General features: G+C 62.8%; 3 protein-coding genes across 5 annotated transcripts; 2 read left to right on the top strand and 1 right to left on the bottom strand.

Annotated features, from left to right (window-relative positions):
• Positions 1 to 35: 35 nt before the first annotated feature.
• CHLRE_07g331150v5 (uncharacterized protein) lies at positions 36 to 11051 on the top strand. The gene is made up of 24 exons (XM_043064191.1): positions 36 to 151; positions 284 to 604; positions 1268 to 1402; positions 1468 to 1599; positions 1817 to 1901; positions 2151 to 2268; positions 2729 to 2904; positions 3194 to 3281; positions 3466 to 3702; positions 3921 to 4145; positions 4474 to 4698; positions 4904 to 5008; positions 5296 to 5445; positions 5700 to 5844; positions 6109 to 6330; positions 6457 to 6658; positions 6892 to 7190; positions 7277 to 7413; positions 7521 to 7652; positions 7778 to 8355; positions 8546 to 8711; positions 8842 to 8923; positions 9082 to 9376; positions 9547 to 11051. The coding sequence occupies exons 2-24, from the start codon at positions 529 to 531 to the stop codon at positions 9668 to 9670; spliced, it is 4134 nt and encodes a 1377-aa protein (XP_042922759.1). The 5' UTR covers positions 36 to 151; positions 284 to 528; the 3' UTR covers positions 9671 to 11051.
• An 887-nt stretch (positions 11052 to 11938) lies between these two features.
• CHLRE_07g331114v5 (uncharacterized protein) lies at positions 11939 to 15901 on the bottom strand. 3 transcript variants are annotated; one of them, XM_043064189.1, is made up of 7 exons: positions 15586 to 15901; positions 15333 to 15460; positions 14929 to 15085; positions 14703 to 14750; positions 14151 to 14212; positions 13997 to 14029; positions 11939 to 13686 (listed from the first exon to the last, which is right to left on the bottom strand). In XM_043064189.1, exons 1-7 carry the CDS (start codon positions 15725 to 15727, stop codon positions 13642 to 13644), a joined length of 615 nt encoding a protein of 204 aa, XP_042922758.1. In that variant the 5' UTR covers positions 15728 to 15901; the 3' UTR covers positions 11939 to 13641. The 3 variants fall into 3 exon arrangements, with proteins under 3 accessions (XP_042922758.1, XP_042922757.1, XP_001690621.2); XM_043064190.1 differs by lacking the exons at positions 13997 to 14029; positions 14151 to 14212; XM_001690569.2 differs by lacking the exons at positions 11939 to 13686; positions 13997 to 14029; positions 14151 to 14212 and having other exon boundaries at positions 14270 to 14750.
• Positions 15902 to 16381: 480 nt separating this feature from the next.
• On the top strand, positions 16382 to 22157 carry CHLRE_07g331100v5 (uncharacterized protein). The gene is made up of 10 exons (XM_043064188.1): positions 16382 to 16663; positions 16943 to 17382; positions 17587 to 17749; positions 17911 to 17966; positions 18277 to 18441; positions 18584 to 18746; positions 18909 to 19006; positions 19347 to 19520; positions 19808 to 20220; positions 20323 to 22157. Exons 1-10 carry the CDS (start codon positions 16651 to 16653, stop codon positions 20999 to 21001), a joined length of 2364 nt encoding a protein of 787 aa, XP_042922756.1. The 5' UTR covers positions 16382 to 16650; the 3' UTR covers positions 21002 to 22157.
• Positions 22158 to 22694: the final 537 nt, after the last annotated feature.

The raw sequence follows: 22694 nt of genomic DNA, 5'->3' as shown, positions 1-22694 counted from the left end.
ATTCACTGCAGCATCATGAAGCAAGTTATGCGAAATGCATTTGGGCCCAGAACAGTCCATCACTCGAAATGGCGCGAGACCGGCTCTTGCCCGGCACATCCCCCATGCAACCAACCAGTGGAAAAACAAAAAAGAGAACTCGCTTTATTTGGTAAGTTTCCGGCGCCGTTCCGGTGTGCGTGGTTTTTCTTCCACGCTCCAAGGCCCCACATACCCCCGCCCTCAAGCGGCTCGCGAGTCCCCTTTCAACCCGCTGGCTGCCTTGCGTAATTGTTCGGTGCAGTTGGTATCGCCTCTGGCTTCTTCCGACCACCTTTGCTCCAGGCGCTGCCGGCGGCCCAGCCCTTGGCGGCATCCGGCGGCACGTTCGCCTTGATCAGCAGGAATGCCATCGACTCAGTTTCTCGCAGCGCCCGCAGCGCCCCACCCGCCCAACCAGCGGCAGGCTGGTGGCGTGGAACCACAACCGCGCCGCTGCGTCCACTACCGTGTTGCGGCGAGGTCCGGCAACTACGGGGAAACCAATACATGCTGGCGGCAACGCCTGCTGGCCCCTGGCGCTCTCCAGGCGCTCTCCAGGCGTCTGCCTGGACTGTATTCGCAGGTGAGGTCCCAGGGGTTTCCTGCCTGGGCGGTCCTGACATGCGTCGCGGTGACATTAACCGGGCGCGGTGAGCAGTGGGGCATGTTGGGGTCCAAGACTGGAAGTTGGCGCCTTGGGGCCGCCGCCTATGAGTGGTTTCGCATGTGAGTGGTCTCGCATGTGCCGCGTCGCCCCAAGGACGAGCAGAGGCTGCCAGCCACGCGGGGCTGTGCCGGCGATCCACGGCTATGCCCTGTCGTTATCCTTAGGCCCGATAGCAGGGATGCAGCAGCAGCGCGCCGCACCCATGCTATGGATATAAGCTCACAAGCGGGTGTGCCTAACTTTTCTGGGAGCGGGCCCAGCAGCCAACACCGCGCGCGGCGGGGCCCCCCTGCTGCATGGAGCGCATACCGCCAACACCAACACTGTAAAGCCAACCTACAGCCAACATAGCGCGGGCGAGCAAGCGCGGGTGGTGTGGACAAGGGTGGCGCCGCACTTCCCCAGATTTTCCACACATTGACGAGCCGTATACGAGCTAACCTTGTCTGACCAGCTGGGCAAGAAACCGTGCACCTGCCCACACCTCTCCATCCCAACACAAAGGATATATAAGCCGCCTTCGGCAAAGCTTTAGACACGGTCGCCTTGTCACCTCGTTTGATCTTCGTTTGTTTGCAGGCGCGCTGCAAGGGCACACGAGGCTGCCGTCGGCACGCCTTGCTTCCCTCCAGGCCTACGGCGCCAGTAGCACTTCCAGGTTACACCCCTTGACTCGCGCTCAACAGCAGCGAGCTGATCCGCCCCAGCCACCATGTCTCCGCCTAGACTGCGGGGCTGCAGCCTCGCGCTCGCGGCGCTGGCGTTGGGCGTGCTTGCAGCGAGCCTGCTGCCCAACTGCCCCTTCCGCGCCGCCGTCAACGCCCAGACGCGTACCAGCGCTCTGGGACCCATCCCTGACGCCATTGCGGCGGCGCTGGGTGTGCAAGACGGCGCCCTCACCACCGCTGCAGGTGGGCGGGCAGCGTGGGGCGGTTTGCGCGATGTGTGGCAAGCAGTGAATCTCGAGGCGTGCGCACACACACCCACCTGATAATCCCAGCCAACCCCAACCCCCATCGCACATCGCCGAACACCACCGCACCTGTAGCGCTCTATCGCCATGCTTGCTGAAAGGCCTTTGTCAAGCCTGCCCCAACCTGCCCAACCCCTGTGCACACAAACGCACAGGCGCCGCAGTGGACCCCGCGCCCCTCGCTGCCAAGCTGTCGGCTCGCATTCAGTGCAGTGCGCGCCTGTGCGTTGACATGACAAAGTAAGTGGGAGCTAGCAGTAAGTGGGAGCTGTAAGTGGGGCGTCGGCAAGCGCAACATCATCATGCATGACAGCAGCAAGTAAAGTTCCCACTTAATGCCATTTCGCGCGCTTTACCTTTCGAGCACGGTATGTGTTCCTTGGCGTGCTTCCGCACCACTTGCGCTTGGCTGCGCATGCGTTTGCCACCTGCACACACGCACACACGCACACACACAGCCCTACGTGTTTCCTTCGCCTGTGCTCTCAGGTATGCCTGGCATACGGACCTGGCGGATGTGAACGCGCGCGTGCTGCTGTGGAGCCCCAAGGTGCCCACCATGCGCGCCGGACAGACCTACGACCCCCGCGGCAAGGACTGGGTGTCGGTGAGTCGCCTGTGACGGGTTGCGCTTTCGCTCCCGCTGCTGGTGCTGGTGCTGGTGCTGGTGCTGGTGCTGGTGCTGGTGCTGGTGCTGGTGCTGGTGCTGGTGCTGGTGCTGGCACTGTAGCGGAACAATTTTGTGGTCAATTGCCCAACAAGCGCTGCCCGCCCGCCTGCCCACCCGCCAACACACCAAGAGAAACTTATGCGCAGCAGCTGACTGGCCGACTGTAGCCCAGCGCAAAATCTGGGTTTGGGTTTCGGTCCTCGTCACTTAGGTGCCCACCGAGCAGTCCCGGCCCGGCGGCCCGGGCCACGTGCCACCATGCGAGCGCCCCGTCCCACCGCACCCCTCCCTCACGGCCCCCTCCCACCGTACCCCTCCAACAGCACCGGGTAACTAAACATGAATGTAACCCCGCCCCTCTCCAATCGCACCCCGCTCGTTGTCAACCGCTTCCCAGGTCGTGGCGATGTGCCGCGAGCTGTTCAAATACGAAAAGCGCCTGGCGTCATTCTTCATGCGTGCTGCTTTCCACGACTCTCTAGCCGTGGACGTGAGCCAGTGCCCCGGCCCCAACTGCGGCGGCGCCGACGCGTCCCTGGTGCTGAGCCTCGAGGAGATGGCCCGCCCAGAGAAGTGAGTTGGAAATGCTTAATCGCACGCGTAGCAGCTATGCCCAGCGGGGTTGGGAGTGCAGCCATCGCACCCGTTGCAATGCAGCAACGGCTGCGTTTGATTAGGACACGGTTTCACTTGCGCAAATGGAGCTGCGGCACCTGTCCACAGCGGGCACGACGTCCCCCTGAGCCCTGACGCTAGCAACCCCTCGCCGTCGGGCACATGGTCACGTGCCTTGGATCTCCCCCGCCGGCCACGTGAAACCCCCCTCCCCCCGCCCCGCCGCACCACATCCGCCTACGCGCAGCGCGGAGGACAACTTTGCCGAGCTGGCGGGCCGAGCGGCCAAGAAGATTGCTTCCTTCTACGACGTGTCCGTCGCCGACACGCTGGCGGTGAGCTTCGCAGCAGCCCGTGCGTTAGCCCGCTTTGCATTAGCGTTCGCAACCCTTGCAATAGCCCGCTTTAGCGTTCGCAACCCTTGCGTTACCCCGCTTTGCAGCCTCTATCTCGACGTCGTGACGACGTCAAGCCTCTATCTTGCCCGCCGCTCAACTCGATGCTCTTGCACGCACGCAGGTGTGCGCCGCGGTGGCTCCCGAGGTCCTGAGCAAGGGCCGCATCAAGATCCTGACCGGGTCGGGCAAAGGCGTGCTGCGTGTGGGCCGCCTGGACTCGGTGGTGCCCGCGCCGCCCGGCAACCTACCCGCCGCCAACACCACCCTCGAGCAGTTCGCGGCGTTCTGGGCCGCGCGCGGCATCAGCGCGACTGAGGCGACTGCGCTGATGGGCTCGCACGCCCTCATCGACGACCAGGTGCGGTGCAACAGAGTATGATGGTGGGGGTAGGCACAGGCGGCGTGACGACGGCAGTCCTCCAGCGAGCTGGCACATGTCCATGTGCCTCGCTCCTCCAAGCTAGCGGTGCTGGTTGCCGTGCGCATACGTGTTGAACTCACTGCGCCCCTGCCGCCTGTGCGCACTCTCCGTGAAGCTCCTGGGCCCACTGCAAACAAACATATGTGCGTCCGCAGGCCTGCTTCCAAGGCAAGGGGATGTCCGACTACTGCAACCCGGCCACCGCGGACTGCTCCAACGTGCGCATGTTCCGCTGGGAGAACCACTACTACAAGGACATCTGCTCCCCCACGCTGACTGTGCGGACGGAGAAGCCTGGCGAGCTCGACCCCGTGGAGACGCCCATCGTGGGCATGACGGATCCCGAGATTGATGCCGAGGCGCGGCGCGAGACCTGCAAGGTGCGTGCGAACTGGACCAGCGGGTGTGCATGGGTTAGTAGCCGGCCTACGTCACAACTGGCCCCTTCCCCCATGGTGCCATGCCCCGTGGCCCTTGACCCGCCGCCACCTTGGGGTACGGCAGGGCGAGCAAGGCAGCAGGCGAAGGCGACACACACACACGCCCTGATGCGTGCCCATACGCATGTGTCATCACGCCTGCACCCCCGCCCTGTGCCTTGCCGGCCCCCTCCCGGCAAGGCACATGGCGGGGGTGCAAAATGGTCTACCGTCTACCACTTCCTTAACTGATCATGAATGTAACCCCTCCCCTGCCGCTCGCTCGCAGTTCACCAGCAAGGAGGGCCGCACCATGGCGATGAACCGCCTGGCGCTCATGCGGTGCGGCCTCATGCCCGAGCCCGTCGAGCCCGAGGACGGCGTGACGGTGACCTGGACCTACAAGAACTGCCGTGACGGCGCCGCGTACGGCATCAACGTCGCGGAGCAGTGCCCGCACGCGCACCTGTGGTTCTACACCCCGAACGATGCCTACCTGGGGTTGGCCTGCCAGGTGCGGTGAAAGGATGGTGCCGACGTCCCAGCGGCTGCGCCCAACCGGTCTGCCGTGCGTGCGTGTCACAGGAGCCGATCAAGCCCGGTGGTGGACGCGTCCTGGGCACACCTGCTGTGTATACCTCGCTCCACGAGCGCCGTACACAACATGTGCTCACCGTTCTCATGCGTGCGCACCTCCCACCGCCTCACCCCGCCCACAGGGCGTGGGTACCAGCGCCGCCGCCGCCGAGGTCCGGTCCGCCACGCGCGCCTTCATCAAGAGCCAGGATGAGTGGGACAAGGCCTTCAGCTCCGCATATATCAAGGTGGGAAGGGAGCTGCCTGGGTAAGAGTAAGGTATTCAGGATAAAAATATACATGTCATACGGTTTTGCCCTTCGCCGCACTATATACTTAAGAGTGAGTCCATTGCCCTCGCATACCGCCGTACGCGCATGTATGGTTTCGTCGTGACTCGCGGGGGGCTGCGCTCGCCCTGGCCCTTCGTTCTCAGAGCAGCAGATCCCGCTCGCTCGTGAGCCGCGTCAGCAGGTCCCGGTTGTACCCTTCGCCACGTCAACCCCGTCCGCCTGCCTGCCGCCACCCGTCGCAGATGGTCACTGCCTTTGCCCTCTGGCCGGATGCGGACGGCAGCGACCGCAAGGCAGCCTACCTCATCAACGGCGGCGAGTGTGCCACCGGCCTCCACTTGGAGGCAGCGTGCGCGCAGGGCGCAGCGGGGCCGGCATCCGCGGACGTCAGGGTGCGTGCGTGCGTGCGTGCGTGCGCCAGCAAGCCTGCAGGAAACGAGGGTGGATGGGGCTCGGGCTCTACGCGGGTCATGTCAGCAAGTAGTGCTGCCGTCGCTTGCACATGCAGCTTGGGCTGCTGCCGCCCTCACGTGTCGTCTCCCCGGCGGCCACGCCACAACCGACCGACTAGCCGCGAACGTACCGTATGCTCTGCAAACTCGCTCAACCCCTGATGGAAATGAACTAATCCCCTCCCACCCGCCAGGCCCTGCACGCCGCCACCTACGTGCCGCCGAGCAGCAAACTGCGCGACAGCTGCAAGAGCTGCTCGCAGGGCGTGTGCCCGGAACCCAAGCAGTGCGAGCAGTGCGTCAAGCAGTTTCGAGCCGACCGCCGGCCCAAGACCAACCGTAAGTACCGTACTTCCTTCCTTAGGCATGCTTCCGGCGTGTCTTGCGGTCGATACGGCAGGCAGCTAGCCCGCAACAGCAATTGGCTTGCCGGCCTGCGTCGGCACATGTTCATTCCGCGCGTCGTCCCCCAACACGCGCATGCCGTGTCTCCCTGTGCTTGCGCAAACACACCCCCACGCTCGCCTGCTGCCGACCCCGAAGTAACCGCGCGCGCCTTCGGTCACGCACCCGCAACTTCCATTTCTGATTGCGCCACCACAGCCCTGGTGACCGAGGCCAACTGCTGCGGCTGTGCCACGCTCAGTCGCTCGCTCACCTACAACGCCACCAAGGACGCCAATGGCAACACCTACGTCATCAAGACGGACTTCGGGGTGCGCTGGCCCGACGTCATGCCCTTTGTCCTGCCGCCCCAGCCACTGCCGGCCGCCGCCGCCTGTCCGGTGCCGGAGCGGCAGCTCGACACCTTCACGTTCGATGACAGTGAGTGACGTGCTACTTATGTCTTTTGCCGCTGGTGCAGCTGACGTTCACATGGTCGTACGGTACTGACGTACGGTATGTTGGTTAACGGGTGGGGGCCTGATTCTTTCACCTCGGTCCGTACAGATGTGGCCCCCACCGTCACGATTCGGCCGGCCGGTTCCAACCCACCCGTGGCGCCGGAGGGTGACATTTCGGACCTCTGCCCTGCTGCCGACGGCACCATTGTTGAGGTCCGCGGCTACCCAAGCAGCCCCTTCCGCTGGAAACCTTTCACCCAGACCTACGTGGCGCCGCCGCGCGCCCAGGTCGCAGCCAGCTATGCAAGGTGGGTGCTTTGGCACGGCGTGACTGGGCACAACGTTGGCAAATGTTCGACGCCACGTGCCCTTCCCAACTTCAATGATTGTGCCACATCCCCTCGTTTCAAACTTTTCTGATCATGTCGTACGATGATCTTGGGTTAGACGTGCCCTTCCCAAATTTCCCCTCACTTGACATAGTTCCAGCCTGTCGTACGTTGCTGCATCTCCTTACCTTCCGCGCTTCCGCAACACACAGGCCCGGCACTAACCTGACCGTGGACGCTTATGAGATTGACATCTTTACGACGGCTAGAAACATTGGTTGTCCCGGCGGCAGGCCGACCTGGTTCCTCTCCTACAACGGCTCCGTGCCCGGTCCCTCGTTCCGTGTGCTCAAGGGCCGCCAGACGCTGGTCCGCTTCAACAACCGCCTCACGCCCGCCAATCTCAGCGGCACGCCCTTTAGCCTGCAGTTCGACCCCTGCGAGGGCACGCGCTCCGGCCGCCCCATCACCGTCCATCTGCACGGCTCCTCGTCCCTCGCGCCTTACGATGGTGAGCGCGGCACGGTGATTTACCTTGCTGAGTACAAGGCCTTACGTAAGTCGCTCGGCGCCCTGCTTGCTGCGTGTTCCAAACAGGCTGGGCCGAGGACTCCACGTGCGGCGCCGAGACCAAGGACTACTACTACCCCAACTGGCGCGCGGGCTTTCTGTGGTACCACGACCACCAACTTGACATCACGTCTGAGAACGCCTACTTTGGTCTGTCCGGAATGGTGAGTCGATGTAACAGACGAGACAGCGTGCTAGTCTGGTTGTCTGGTTCACACGTGCAGGCCTTATTTTGATCATGGTGGCCTTTTCAACTCCCTGCCGCACGCAGTATACCGTGCATGACCGGGCGGCTGAGGGCGGCTGCGGCGAGCCATGGAACCTGGACGCCCTTCCCGACTGGGATATGCAGTTCAAGGATGGCGTGCTGGACAGACACTGCCAGCTCTACTATGATCGCGCGGTGAGTGTTGTTGAACGGCCCCGGAAACCCTGCCTGCAAACGGTTCTGCCTTCCTTCGTTCCAGCGGCCTTCCGTCAATTCGCTCGTTCAATGTCACACGCTCCCTGCCTGCCTTGCCTCGACAGGGCCCCCACCGCAACAACCTGTACGGTGACATCAACTTCGTCAACGGCATCCCCTGGCCCGTCGCCACCATGGAGCCCCGCTGGCAGCGCTTCCGCTGGCTGGTCTCTTCCGTCTCCCGCCCCTACAAGCTGCGGTTCGTGGACGCCGCCACGGGTGCTGACGTGGGCGGCAGCAAGTGCCACGTCATCGCCGGCGACGGCGGCATTCGCCGCACGCCCGCGACCTTCCCCGCCGCCGGCCTGTTTGTGGCCGTGGCGGAGCGCTACGAGGTGGTGTGCGACTTCCGTGACTTCAATGGCAGGAGTCTGTACCTACTGAACGCCTTCGATGATGACCGCATGAAGGACGTTCCCTTCTTCTGCAACTCCCACCTGGTCATGAAGATCGATGTGCGCTGCAACGGCACGGGCTGTCTGGCGAGTCCGCCGCCTGTCAATGCCATCTTCACCCCGCTGGTGCCCGCCCAGCCGGCCATAGACCGTGTGCTCAGTCAGACCGATATCAACGCCGCCCTGACGCTGGCGCGCAACCGGCAGTGCACTCGCACCTTCCGCTTCGGCCGCCGCAACGGCCAGTGGTGAGATGGGGGAAGCTGGGATGAGGCGGGCAGGGGTCCGTGTTGACGGCCTCAGGAGGTTGGTGGCCATTTCGCTGCTTGGACGCTCTGCCGCATGCATCCCTCGCCATTCGCAGCGTACACAGGACCGATGTTTCTTGGCTGTTGTAATCATTTGCTGCCTGATTCTGAATCCCCTTTGATTGTGCAGGGTCATCAACGGCGAGACGTGGCATACCGTGCGCATTGCCGCCGGCGATGTGGGCCACAACACGTGGGAGGTGTGGTGCCTGGAGACCGGCGGCGGCTGGTTCCACCCCATTCACATCCACCTGGTCGACTTCTACGTCCTAACACGCAATCGGGAGGAGGCGCAGGTGCGCATCGGTGCTAGCTGGCATGCCCATTCTGTCAAGCCCAGCTTGCCAGCCACCGCCACCAACTGCCACCTACGTAAATTACTGCTGACCCTCACGTGGGTTTCTTCATCGATTCCCGCGCACACAGGTGCGTGAGTACGAGCGCTTCACGCCCAAAGACATGGTACAACTGGACCCGGGAGCCGAGGTGTCGGTGCTGGTGCGTTTCGGTGAGTGCGGGTGCCCTGCTGCAATAGTGCTCCAGTGCCAGTGGTTGCTGTCGTCTAGTGCATGCAGTCGGCTTTCGCCTGTCGTGCCGACAACTGGTAGGGATGTCCCTGGGTGCGGAACCTTGACTCCAAACACAATGTCTCCCGCACGTGCGCAGGCGCGCACCGCGGCGAGTTCATGTTCCATTGCCACAACCTGATGCACGAGGACTTTGAGATGATGCGCTCCTTCCACGTCGTGCCCACGCCTGGCTCTCGCACAGCTGCCACGGCGCTGCCACTGCAGGCGCAGCCCAGCATCGTGCAAAACCTCAATGTCGTGTATGACCTGTACGACGACCCTGTGTACGGCCCCGCAAGGCCCCGCCCCTCCGCCGGCCTGACGCCGCTGCGTGTTCCCAGCGTGCAAACCACCGCGGCGCTGTCGTTCCCCATTGACAATGCCCTGTACCGGTGAGTAGTGGACTGATGGTGCGGCGGATCACTATCCTAACGGGCTTGGCTTCAGCGTGCTCGCTTCTGCGTCTGCGATCTGCACAGTAGTGTTATTGCTGGTGTGCAATCCGATGGCACCGCCGGCCCTGCGCCGTTACTACTGTATCTCATGCCCGACATGCTCGCAGGATCTACTACCCGAACGGCGCCCCCAACGTGAACCCGCTCCTGGCCAACGCCGCCATCAACCCCTGGATTGTGGACATCTGTCAGCCGCAGCGCGCCCAGCAGGTTCAGGAGCAGCAGGTCTGAGCGACAACCGCTCCTTTCCTACGTTAGAAGGCTCGGGGGCCAACGAGCGAGGACGGTGCATCTGCAGGATAGTCATTATTCTGGGCACGTCAACGAAAGCGTGGATAGATGCTGCCGGCGCCATGCACCACGTGTGGCATTCATGTGCTGCGGACTGCTGAGGAGCACTGCTGGCTGCAGTGTGGTGGTGGTGTCCAGTCCCTGAAGCAACGTGCCCATGTCTTCACATGCTATGTGTGCCGTTTTCATGCATGTGTCTCTGATATTCATGTGGGCCCCCAATCCTAGCTATAGCAGCTTGCAAGTTATTTGACATGGTCAGGATGCGACATGTGGATATGTGAATTGCGACATACGACATTGCGACATAATGCACATACCGCCCAAACGCATCCAAACCCGCCAAACATATTGTGCATGCATTCAATATGCCTCTGGTAAGCGTGGAACGCCGTGGCACACAACAAAACGTGTCTCGGTTGCCACGGTGGTGGTGGCGTGGCGTAGGGTGCGGCCAGTGGGAGGAGCTTGTGGCTACGCTAGCGCAATACACCGCCGCAAAGCTGGGAGATGTTACTTGCATGGGCTCCAGGACGCGTAGCTATGCAAATGTGGGCGAGTCTTGGTATGTCGCAATGTTGTATGTCGCATTTCACATGTCGACATGTCGCAACCTGACCATGTCAAATAATGTGCACACAGCCATAGGCACTTCAGCACTACGGCGTGTGTGCGTGACTCGTTCACTGCGCACCCACAGGCCGATGGCCTTGATGATGGACGGTAGAGCCAGTGTTTCTTTATTCTGTGCTGGGGTTTCATTTTGTGATCCTTATGGCTTTCGGTCTCTGGTGCTGTGATGACACCTGGAATTCGGGGTGGCGTATTTAAGGGCGGAGGCTGCAGAGTACGTAGTGAACTAGTTCTGCCTAGGCTGTGTGTGCAATGCCGGTGCTTGTCCTAAGGAGTCCATGCGTAGTTTGGATTCGTAGTTGTGGGTATGTGTGTGTGTGTGTGTGTGTGTTAGAAGAAACAACAAAACGAAGCCCGCCCAAGCGTGTGTGTGTGTGTGTGTGTGTGTGTGTGTGTATGCATGTGTGTCTGGCATTGGCCATCTCGGACAGTGCTCGTATCTTCCATCTACATACGCTGTAGAAATTTGCCCCAAACCCGCCGAAGGCGGAGAAAAGTTTTTGGAGTTTTGGGCCGCACATCTACGGAGTGTAGACGTTTTGGGCGGATTTGGCGGTATCTTAGACAGGGAGCGTAGATGTTTGGGGGGGTTGGGGGGCGTGCCCTAGGGAAATTTTCCTGGGCGTAGGTGGCGCGGGAGGGTTCACCTACGCTGTGTAGACGCCGGGGGCCTAAAGCCATCTACAAGATACCGGCACTGATCTCGGTGCTATGCCGGACTGGACTAAGAACGTACGCTGGGTGGCACCGGCGTGGCAAGCGTATGCAAGGCGCAGCTACCAGCGAGTCACCCTTGCTTCGCCGCCCCCAAGCGTGACACATACATCGTCACAACTTCAGGGAGGGGAGGGCAGGGAGCCGGGTGGGAAACAAAGGTGGCGGGGGGGGGGGGTTGTAGATACCAGCCCAAACTAAACCAAACCCAATGCAATAGAGCGAGGGGGGGGTCATGACAGCTCGAGGGCGAGAACAACACCAGCAGGGGTAGCCGGGGCTATGACAGCTCGAGGGACGAGGGCGCTGTGGAGGGCGGGTGCAGGAGCAGCAGCAGCAGGTCACGCGGACGCTGTGGCGTCGGGGTCTGGGACGTCGTCAGGCGCGGGTGACGAGGTAGCGTGCGTGCTTGCGCCGGTGGCGACGCCGCCTCTGGACGGCCTCGCCTGTATGCGGACTTCTGTTCCTGCCGAATAGCGGCGGCGGAGACGGCGACGGCGGCAATGGCGAAGGCAGAGGCAGTGCTGCGACACCCCACACGCCCACGCAGACACGCAGGCCGCCACCCTCAACCACATAGACCGGACCAGACGGCGCCTCGACCGGGGTCCGCTACCTGCAACACGTGTAATGGGTGTAACAACACAGCGGGGTGCACGCCTGGCGGCCTGCACGCCCACCGCCCATGCTCAGCATACAAGAGACGGGCCTGGCCCGTCTCCTCATCTCCCCCCACTCCCTTAATCCACACCACTTGCCCACGGCAGGGCGTCTCTGTTCCTATTTCTATTCTTCGACGCAAGACACTGTATGATATAGGTACGCACCGGTTGACCGGGTACGGACGTGTATGCTTCAGGGACGACGTCTCGGTTACAGTATCAGAGCGGTAGCGGCAGTGCGAGCAGTGGGGCCTATCGCCGTAACGCGCTTGACGTAGTCAGCTTCGCACCAGCCATTGTCAGCGAGCACGACAGGCCTGGAGGCAGCCCCGAACAAAGAGCGTGAGCACGAGCAGTGACAGCATTGCATGCAGCACATGCTGGCCACACTGGAACCCACGGCGCCCGGTGTCAACGTACATTCCACGTCGTGTTCGCGTAGCCATTTCACACTGCGTAATCCTACTAATAGGCAACTGTTTGCCCCAGCAGTTGTTGTACGTCAGCGCCACCGTTTGCACTACCACGTACCGTATGCGCCCGCCCCTGGCACACGCTATCATGTGCAACACTGCCCCCGGCAGTGACATCCGTCAAGCGACCAGCACACATACCAACCTACATCTATACCTTATTACATTCATGACGGTCTGACGATGTACTTGCACTCTATGCACGCACCATCCCTCACTTCACACACCCAGTCCTCAGACCGTCCCAGTACATGCGCACACACCTTCTCGCAGCCTGGTTGGCAGCCAGCACTCCACGTTGCACGTGATCGTCAACTCCGTGCTGTGGGTCGGCAAATGTTTATTGAGGAATTGTGTTGAATTACCCCACTCCATGCACACATGTGCTTTATGGCAAGTGGTCATCAGACACTCTTCAACCACAGCACTTGCACATGACAATTATTCATGCGCATCGCGCACCGGCCCGTGGGCCCTGCCGGAGGCAAACTCAATCGGCGCTCTCGTTGCATTGTTAGAAACCAGCGGCCCTAGCGGCTCGCGAGAGTCGCATTGCGGAGGGAATGCACATGTCCAACTCCACACAAATGTCCGCCCCTTCCCCTACAGTAGTTCAGGGTTTGGGAAGTCCAAATTGTGGCGACTAGGAACTTAAACTGTCGCGCACACGCACAATATGCCCACACGTACCCAGTTCTATTCGGCGCACATGAAAGGACCACCAAACGCACAGCTTGACAGCGGCCTCAAAGGCCAGACCATTATGAAAGTGAAACTACGACTGGAGCAATGCAAACAATGCGGAGTTGGCTCCAACGTAAGCCGCAATGGAGTTTGGAGCACACATCAGCTCCAACCCAGGTCAGTTGGGAAGGGTGAGTGCACCCTCTGCACCTCTACGTCCACACTTTACAGTCCTCACCAACGCCATGCAAACAGTTCCTATTACGGTCCACGGCCAGTAATGTGCTCTTGTATCCACCACCTCGCTCTGTGAGAGATGTAGATAGTGCACATCCATTCATCACCTTCATCGCGAGCTAGCTATCCATCCGAGGTTATTTAGTCGGGCCGCCCTGACTGGTGTGTAGCCGGGCCGCCCTGACTGGTGTGTAGCCGGGCCTCCCTGACTGGTGTGTAGCCAGGCCTCCCTGAGCAGTGCAGCCTGTCATCCGCCAGCAGCCCGCCTGATGTACCTTCCCTGTTCTCCACAACCACCGCGTCCCACGCGTCAATCTCCACGCCCTTCCGCATCCCCGCCCAGCTGTGCAGCGCTGCCTTGCCCGCACGTGCTCGGCACGCCTGAAACAATCCTTCAACGCCCACCATTCCATCGCCACAGCCGCCTGGTGCTTTGTGCTACCGACGGCGGGGGAAACGGGCGTGCATCACCGGCACGGCCGCACGCCAGGCCAATCAAAAGCCCCCCTCACGCCGGGGTGGCGTCGTCGTCCGGCTCGATGAGGGCGTTATTCTGCATGGCATGGGGGCACACACACGCACCGGCGTCAAGTGGAGTGAGCGAGAGCACATGGCCGGACTTCCTTAGGCAGCGGTGCTGCTAGCTGCCATTTGCTTGGTGCATCTGGCTGGGAAGTCGCTTGCAACCGCAGCTAGCCAGATAGGATGCAGTCATCAGAGCCACGCGCTCTTGCAGATCCGCAAACCGGCACTACTACTGGCACGGTGACGCGGCATCCATGATGGGGTAAGGTGGGTGAAGTTCTAGGCGGCCCGCAGTGCCATGCATGTAAAGCGCTTCACGGTTGATCAAGCTCGCTCACCTTCTCCACGATGCGATTCAGAACTCCCATGTGCTGCGCGATGCAGGCCAGGGCCATTTAAGAACACTAGCAACGACATGCATTACTTCGACGCGGTAATAGGCCTGGTCCGTCACAGGACCGTGGGTTCGTTGCGCCCTGTCCTGTGACGGACCAGGCCCATCACCGCGTCGAAGTAATGGATATCGTTACTTGTGTCATAATGGCCCTGGCCTGCTGCATCTCGCAGCACATGGGAGTTCCATACCGCATCGTCGACAAGGTGCGCGCATTTTTGGTGGTCTTGGAGATGGCCACGATGCGTGCGTAAGGCCATGCTCTCCACTGTCAAGCTATCGGGCAATCAAGGGGGGCGACGAGCTCGAGCTTTGTCAGGAATGCATGGTACAGGTCGCATATAGCAGCTAGCTACAGGCGGGCAGAGAGCTCCTATCTAGCATGCTTGAGAACTACCCGCGCATGTACGCACGCGCCCACACGGCGCAGCAGCAGGACGCGTTACTAGGCACCCGCCGCTTGTAGCCGCCATCCGTTGCTGCTAGCTATCAGCGGAGTGTCAGCAGCGGCGGCCCCAGCAAACGTACATACACACCCGCCTGCTCGTCGTTCATGTCGGCGCACACCCAGCTGGGGACCTCCCGCCGCAGGCACTTCCCCAAGTCTGGGAGCTTGCTCAGCCCCTCCTTCAGAATGTCCTGGGGCTTACCCGGCGCGCCGGGCGTGCCCTCCGCCTCCCAAATCTTGACGACGTGCTCTGCAGCAATGCCGGATAGAAATGATGAGCATTGTGCGTGCCGGCAGCGCCGGGTGTCAAGCAGGAAAGCCCCCTCCCCTTTGTCTGGACCCAGCCACTCGACCATACATAAGACTGCCCGTGTGCATGCCCATGCATGGCGTGCAAGTACTCGTGTCCGTTGCCGTGGGCAACCCACCCAGGAAGGAGCGGGCGTCGACGACGCCCGCCACGGAGAACGACAGCAGGAGCGTCCGCTGGGTCGTTTGCAGCTTCTTTTTGGTGGCCTCCAGCTCCATGGCGAGGCGCTCTGCCTCGTCCGATTTGGCTGCCAACTCGGCCGATTTGTCTGCCACCTGCGGTGACAGACACCAGCGATTACACAGGTGCCCTGGGCCTGGTCTTGGGCCTTTCCTAAAGGTCGAAGGCTGACATCGTACGCATGCAACTGAGGTGGTTGTACATGTGAGCGGCCCCAAAAGACTTCTATCAGCGGGAGAGCTCGGGATAGCTGGGGAGACGTGGAGAGATGGGCTGGGAGATGGGAGTGCCTGCTGCGTGCCCAGCCACGCTTCTCCTCGCCCTCCGCACAGCGCGACTAACCTGCTGCTGTAGCCCGGAAATGAACTTGATTGCGAGGCCGTGTGACTCTGGCGGGATCGCATTGAGGAACTTGTCAAGGTCGTCTCCTCCTGCAGCAGCGGCCGCCGCGACGACCGATGCTTGGCGCCCTGTCCATGCAGTAAAGCAGCGATAGAGCGGCATCAGAAGTTTGGTTGCACAGCAGCGAAGCGGGGCAATTTACTCCGTTCATTCCCGCACGTGCCCTCGTGCCGCTCTTAAATGCAAAACCCACTGGGAACGTCACTGAGCATCCACGTGGCCTGCTGGGCGTCGACATGTGCGGCGTTGGTGCGGCGGGCGGCGACACGAGCACACTGCGAGGCGCGAGCACCGAATCCAGCGAGAGCAACGAGCAACGAGCGCTGCAGCTGCATGTTTGCTTCCGGAGTTGTGTATGAAAAATCAAGATTCTTCCTGCATGTAGAAAGAAGTAGTGGATAAGTTGGTGTTCAGTTGTCTTGCGGTCTGGGGGCTGCTGCGAGTGGGGCGTGGCATGGGGCCGCTAAGGTTCTGACATGCTGGGGCCGTTTCAAGAGTGCGATTGTGTGTATCAGCTTATGCATAACACTTCAACCTATCTACAGTTACATATCTTCAAGTCGACCACGCACGGTCGCGCGGTCTCGCCTCCCCCTGACACACAGACACACACGCAGCCCGGAGCCCGGAGTCCCTAACCGCCAGCCCCACAGGCCACAGCCGCCGACCCCAGGCACCCCACCTCACAGAATACTCGTCACAGGCTTGCACACACTCGCAGATCTGGCACCCTCCTCAGACCTCGTGACTCCACAAATTCATGATCCTGAAGAGACGGGACAACGGGTCTGGCCCACATGCTGCCATGACGTGACCCATTTTCAGCTCACCCTGCCCAGGAGGAGGAGGTGCCAGAGCAAATCAAACCAGTGAGTGTATGCGGATGCGGATTACAAGTGAAGGGACAGGTGAGTGAATGACATGAAGGCAATGCAGGCCACCGAACTCGCTTAGGTCCTTCAAGCGTGGCTTGTCTATTTTTATGTAAGCAAATTGAACATCAAATTGTGCGGAAGCAACCGTGAGCTGAGAAGCTAGTCAACCTTGGTAACTCTATGTGTCCAGTTCAATCGCGCACTTTGCCTTCTGTGGCTCTCTTACGTAGAAGTAAAAAGTTAGTTAAAAGAGATGCTGTTACCGAGCAGAAATCGAGTGATTGTCGATGCTAAGCAAAGCGACGCCAGCGCGCTTCGCGCATTGTTGTCAGGCGCAAATGGCTAAATACATCGTGCATCTACTTGTAACACAGCTGGTAGTGATGGCGGTGCAAGGTGCGCGCGCGCCATGAGCTAGTGACACGAAGAGGCAAACGAAATATCTCAGGACCCGCACGGGTGGACCGGGATGGGGTCACGACGAAAGGTGGTCATGAGGGTTAGGGTGCCCTCGGTGTGCCTGTGGGCAGCTGGGGCCCCAAGACCCCTCCCGTTGACCCTGTCGATGTGCATGAGTCGTGACATTGACGCCTCATATGGTCCAAGTTCGCAGAACAAGTGCCCTCCTGCTTGACACCCACATTCCTGTGTCCAACCGCCTCCATTCCACCCCAGGCGTCGCCCCGTCGCCACCACCAGCGCCCTTCCCGCCACGCAACCCGCCGCGGCCGCCGTCTCCACCGGCCTCCAACTGCACCTTCTCCTTTACCTGGGAGTCCGTGGACCTGGCTTCGCGCAGCTATGCCTCGGTCAACGACAGCCTGGCGCAGCTTCTCACCTACGGCGGCGCCGGGCCGCCAGAGGGCTGGTTCTGGATCCTGTCCGGCACTGTGTACACGCAGCTCGGGGCTCCGGATCCCACCACGCTTCCCACCAGCGCCTGCAACGCCGCGATCCAGATCGCAACCGATAGGCTGGCGCCTCTGGGATACGTGTTCGGGGCGAGCGACGTATCGTGCGTGACGATGGGCGCGCCGCCGCCGCCGCCCCCGCCACCGCCGCCACTTGCCGAACTACCACCGCTGCCGCCACCGCCCGCTGCAGACAGCTACCCGGTGTGTGCCAGTACTGCGGGTGCTGCGTGCCTGAGCCTCTTGGGTGCGTGCTCGGGTGTGGAGGCCGGGTTTCGAAGCCAGGGCCGCAGGGCCGGCGGCCGGGGCTGGGCGGCACAACCGTGCCGTACACCCGTGTACCCCGTGCTGGTGTCTCGGTCCTTGCGCCCACGTGTGTGGACCTGCTCCCCGCCGCGCGCCGCGCAGGTGTGCCCCTCGCTGCCAGCGGCCTCGCGCACCGTAGCCCTGACGGTGGGCACGCTGCGGCTGCTGCCGGCGCTCAACACCTCCTCCCCCGAGCCGCTACTGCCACTGCACCTGGCGGCTGCGGCGGCGGCTACAGCCCCCATGTGGAGCCGCTTCGGCTTCTGTGAGTCTGGCAGCGGTCGGCATTGTACTGCTGTCTGCTGTACTGTACAATATCATGCGTCCTACGTACCGTATGGTGATCCGGTGCGCCACCAGCAGGCGACCCCGCCGCCCCACCGCCGGGCACTTGACGCTGCACCTGCTCCTGCCGGCCACCTGCAGGCGTGGTGACGCCGTGGCTGCTGGCGCCCGGCACTTCGGGCTCAGTGGTGCTGCAAGTGCGGAGGCGGGGGCGGAGTGGGGGCGGGGGAGGGGGTGCTGTTTGTGTATGCCCATGTGCACTGCATGGTGCGCATGCCTGGGGCTGAGGCTGGGGCTGGGGCTGGGGCTAGGGCTAGGGCTAGGGCTAGGGCTAGGGCTAGGGCTGAGGCTGGGGCTGGGGACGGGGCTGGGGCTGTGGACGGGGCTGGGGCTGGGGCTGGGGCTGAGGCTGAGGCTGAGGCGGGAGCACAGTTAGCGGCTTGGGGTTCAGCTACTGGACAACCAGCACGCTTCATGCCCGCTCAACGCCCGCCCACCTGCTTCCAGGTGCCCACGTCCGCCGCCGCCGCCGCCGCGCCGTCCAACAGCACCAGCCCGGTGGCTGACGGCTGCGCGGCCATCGCGGCGCGCATGGTGCGTAACCTGTACGACGCAGCCAACGCCACCTCCTCGCAGCTGCACGACCTCGCCTCGCGCCTCAAACCCGATGCGGTGAGCTGCTGTGTGATAGGCAGGTGGTGCTTACGGCAGGCCGCGTTTGGTGCAACCCATGACACATAGTGATATTGTTGGTGTGATGCATAGTTGATGACTCTTGCGCATGCGCTCCTGCTATCGTGCTGCCTTTCGCCAGTCAGACATCATGAACCATGCAAGGAAGCTGGCGGACCAGCTTCAGAGTCAGCAGCAGTCGTCATCTTCTTCCGCCTCCTCGCCATCATCGTCGTCTGCCTCTTCCTCCGCGGCCTCCTCTGCGGTGTCAGCGGCTGCGTCTGCCGCGAGCAGCCTGGGCATAGGTGAGCGGGTGGGCCTTGGGAGGGCAGGTGCGCGCCGGCTTACACCTCTGCCGAGTCGTGCACTGAAACCGCTTATTGATCACCCTACGTTTCTTCCCGGGCTGGGCGCGACCGCACCTACGCCTGCGCCTGCCCTTCCACACCTGCACCCCGTGTCTGCAGGTGTCATTGCCGGCATTGCTGCGGGCGGGGTGCTGCTGCTGGCCATCGCGGGCGCCGTCGGCTACATGGCACACCGCAAGTGGAAGGCGGCGGGCATGGTGGGTGTCGGGCTGGCGGGCGGGGTGTCCCAGCCTAGCCGGCGGTGTGTGTGGGGAGTTGCAGGTGTGCTAGCAGCCTACCATTGCTCGGGAACTACTCGCCGCGGGCGTTGGTGTAGGCTCTCCCAGCGGGCGTGTGCGCTCTTTTTTGCTGCTTTGCTGCTGCCGCGGCCCCGGACGTCCCGATACTGCGGCCACGGATGTCGCGCTGCCGCGGCCACGGACGTCTGGATGCGGCACAGCAGTGTCACATCGCAACAACAGCAGCCCATTTTAGCAGTTCAGCCATCAAGGCGCCTGACCTGACTGCCCCCTGTGGCGGTTCGTGCCTGCCCCACAGCAAACCGTGCTGCCCGACCACCGGCCACTGCCCCACGGCGGCGGTCACGGACACGGCGGCGGCTGGGACGATCCATGGCGGGCGGATGCGGATGCCGGGGCGGGTGCGGAGCGGCGGGGTGCAGCTGAGGAGGAGCTGCAGCCGCTGAACCGGCCGCCGCACCAAGACGCGCAGGTGGGTGCGCGGGTGGGGACGGTGGATACGGGGCTGAGAGGTGGGGGTGTTTGCCCAAGCCCGTCACAGTGTGGAGGGCACTGGGGGCTGTTGTGGCTGGGGAGAGGATGGGGCGCATGTCGTGGTGTGGGTCGGCTGTAGCCTTTCGTGCGCCCCTTTGTCCTTGCCTCTTCCTCAGCCCCCTGAACCTACTCAACATCACTGACCGCCTCAGTCATAGCCCAGCCAGTCCACTGCACACATACGTTCATACACGCACACACGCACGCACGCTCTCCCCCCAACAGGTTCTCAAGGTCACTACGCCCCCGCACGACCCGCCACCGGGCGCCATGCCTGCCATGCCGCCGTACATGCAGCAGCCGCAGCAGCCAGGCGGCCCCTACGGCCCCTACAGCCCCTACGGCCCCCACGGCCCCTACGGCACAGGGGCGGCGTCCTTCATGTCGCCGTGGGCAGCGCCGCGGCCCCCAATGATGGGCATGGGCATGAATCCAATGATGAACCCGATGATGAACGCAATGATGAACCCGATGATGAACCCCATGCTGAATCCGATGATGAATCCGATGATGAATCCAATGATGAATCCGATGGGCATGGGCATGAATCCTGCAATGGGCATGCATTCGGCACTGGCGGCAGCCAACGCGCCACCCGGGGCAGACGCTGCGGGCGCTGGCGGGCCTTCTCCTCCCTGGTGAGTCATGCCGTGGGCTTCCTGCTGTGTCCTTTGTTTTGGGCATGCTTTCAGTTGCATTCAAGTTTCCCGTTTCTTGCCCTTGGCGGGCCGTCTGCGCAGGTCGATGCCGCAGGGGGCATCGGGCGGCGGCGCGGCTCCGGGTGCGGGTGCGGGCTCCCTCCCCAACCAGCCGGAGCCAGGGCCGGCGTCGGTACAGCAGCCGGCGGCGCGAGCGGCCTCTGGCGGCGGTGGTGGGGGCGGTGGTGGTGCCCTGCCTGTAGGCAGTGGCGCGCCGCCCCAGGCCGGGGCGGAGGGCTTTGCAGGCGCGGATGCGGGCGTGCCGGCAGCGGCGGCCGCCGCGGCGGCGGCTGGCGCGGCAGGCCCGCCCGCGGGCGTTGCTGCGAGGCACTACCGCGAGCGCCGGCAACGGCAGGGTGCGGGCGTACCGGGTGGGCCTGGAGGTGGAGGTGGAGGTGGAGGTGCTCGGCCGCTGCCGGCGGGCGCCGCGCCGCGTGACGGCTGGGTCAGTGACAGCGGCTTGCCAGGGCGGCGGCAGGGACAGCAGCGGGGCGGGGGCGCGGCGGCAGGGGCGGGGGCAGCTGCTGGAGACCAGGGCCGCAAGCCGGCTTCCGCTGGCGCGGGGGCGGGGGCGGGGGCGGGGCCGGCGCCGAACGCGGCTCTAGCGGCGCGAGAGGACTGGGCGCGGGCACTGTACGGCGAGGCTGCCGTGCCGCGCCGGACCTTTGCTGCGGGGGCGTACGGCGGTGTGCCGCAGCAGGCGGACACACAGGGAAGATAGAGGTGGCGTGCTTTACCGTATTGTTGGCAAGGTTGGCACATTGTCGCGTACCTGTACCTGGTTGAAGCTCCGTGTGTTCGTTTTGGCTTTGTATCGGGGCTTGCCGAGTGTGTGCGGGATCAGGTGGCAGGGCCGCCGTGCATACGCGGGCAGGGACGGCGCCACGGCTCGACGTCGGTACGATGGCGCAGCGGTTCGCGGCACCTGCTGTGCTGACGGCGTACCGTCTTCGGCGATCTCACAGAAGCAAGGGCTCTGAATGATGAAGTTGACTGTGGGCGGTGCTTTCAAATGCAAGCTCGGCGAAGTGTCGGTGTACGAGGGTGTATGGGCTCACCTGGTTCCGAACGGGCGATCGCCGGTTTCCTTTTCTTCTGCATAATACTGCCGCACACATTAATATGCACAGCAAACTGTTGATAGCATTTTTGATTTATTGATAGGGCACTGCTACAATACCAATTCCTCCCCCACGAAAGCCGGGATCTCGGTTCCACACTGGCGCTTGTATTGCGCGGAACCTGTACTGTCCTTGGTGAGCTACTAGAATGGAGCTACGGCGTCATACGTTTCTGCTGGCCGCGTGAGTTGCGCCGGAACTTCTCCGCCGTGCTGCAGCCTGGCTAGCGGCGGTTGTCGAAGCCCGCAGGGGTAAAGAAGTCACAACTAGAATGCATCGGCTTCAAAAGGAGAGCCGCTGGTCACATCGAATAGTAGCCAACGCTGCCGCGTGCTGCATTAGTCATAGAAACGCTCCCCCACTCCAGCTCGCTTCGGACATCACCAGATCAATTAGTTACACAAGTTCAGCACTTCCGTGCCTTTGGATTGCGCAGGCTGCTTCCCGCGTTTTACCAGCGGTTGGTCGTGGAGGGCGCGCCATACGACTCCTTCTCTTTCTGCAAGTGTCCCACGGCATTCTCACTCTACTGCCTGGCCCCGGTCGTCACCTCCGCCGGCAGTGGCCAGAACTGCTTCCGGCTGCGGGTACGGGCGCCGGCGGGCTGCAGCGGCAGCTGTTGTCAGGCGGACCTCCGTAAGATCGAGGTGCGGGATGCACAGTGCACTGACAAGCAGTGGGAGCAGGGGTGGCGAATGCGGCCTCAGGGCCCCGCCCGGCAGTCGCGCCCCCTTATTTTGGCAACGGGTACGTTGCTACTGCTGTGCGCGCACACAAACCCAGGCGCTGTGTGTCCCACCGGCCGGCAGGCCCATCGGTGTCTGCAGTGCCGCCCTCTTCGACTCCTCTGGCGGCTGCTGCGGCAGGTCCGGCGCGGGCGGCAGCGGCGTTACCTTCCCCTCTCCCTCCTCCTCCCCTAAGCCCTCCCCCACACCCTCGCCGCTGCCGCGGGCCTCGCCGCCGCGGGCCTCGCCGCCGCGGGCCTCGCCGCCGCCCTTTCCCTCCCCACCGCCGCCGCCCACGCCGCCGCCGCCGCTCTCCCGCTACTGCACCTCTTGTATGGCGGTGGCGAGGGCTGGCTGGCTGTTGTGCGACCCGCTGTTCCGGCGGGCCTACTGGGTCACCATCTACGACTGAGCTGACGACTACTACCGCTTCAACGTTACCGTCACCTGCCCACCCGGCGCCCCGCCCACCCCGTCGGCGATAGCACGTAGACAGGCTGTAGGCCTTTTGCCGTGGTAGGCCGGTACCGGTGGTTCTAGTGACAAGTTCAGGGTCCTGCGTTGCGGG

The sequence above is a fragment of the Chlamydomonas reinhardtii genome, chromosome 7, assembly GCF_000002595.2.
Source record: "Chlamydomonas reinhardtii strain CC-503 cw92 mt+ chromosome 7, whole genome shotgun sequence".
NCBI lineage: Eukaryota > Viridiplantae > Chlorophyta > Chlorophyceae > Chlamydomonadales > Chlamydomonadaceae > Chlamydomonas > Chlamydomonas reinhardtii.
This window is presented reverse-complemented; position numbering and strand designations above follow the sequence as displayed.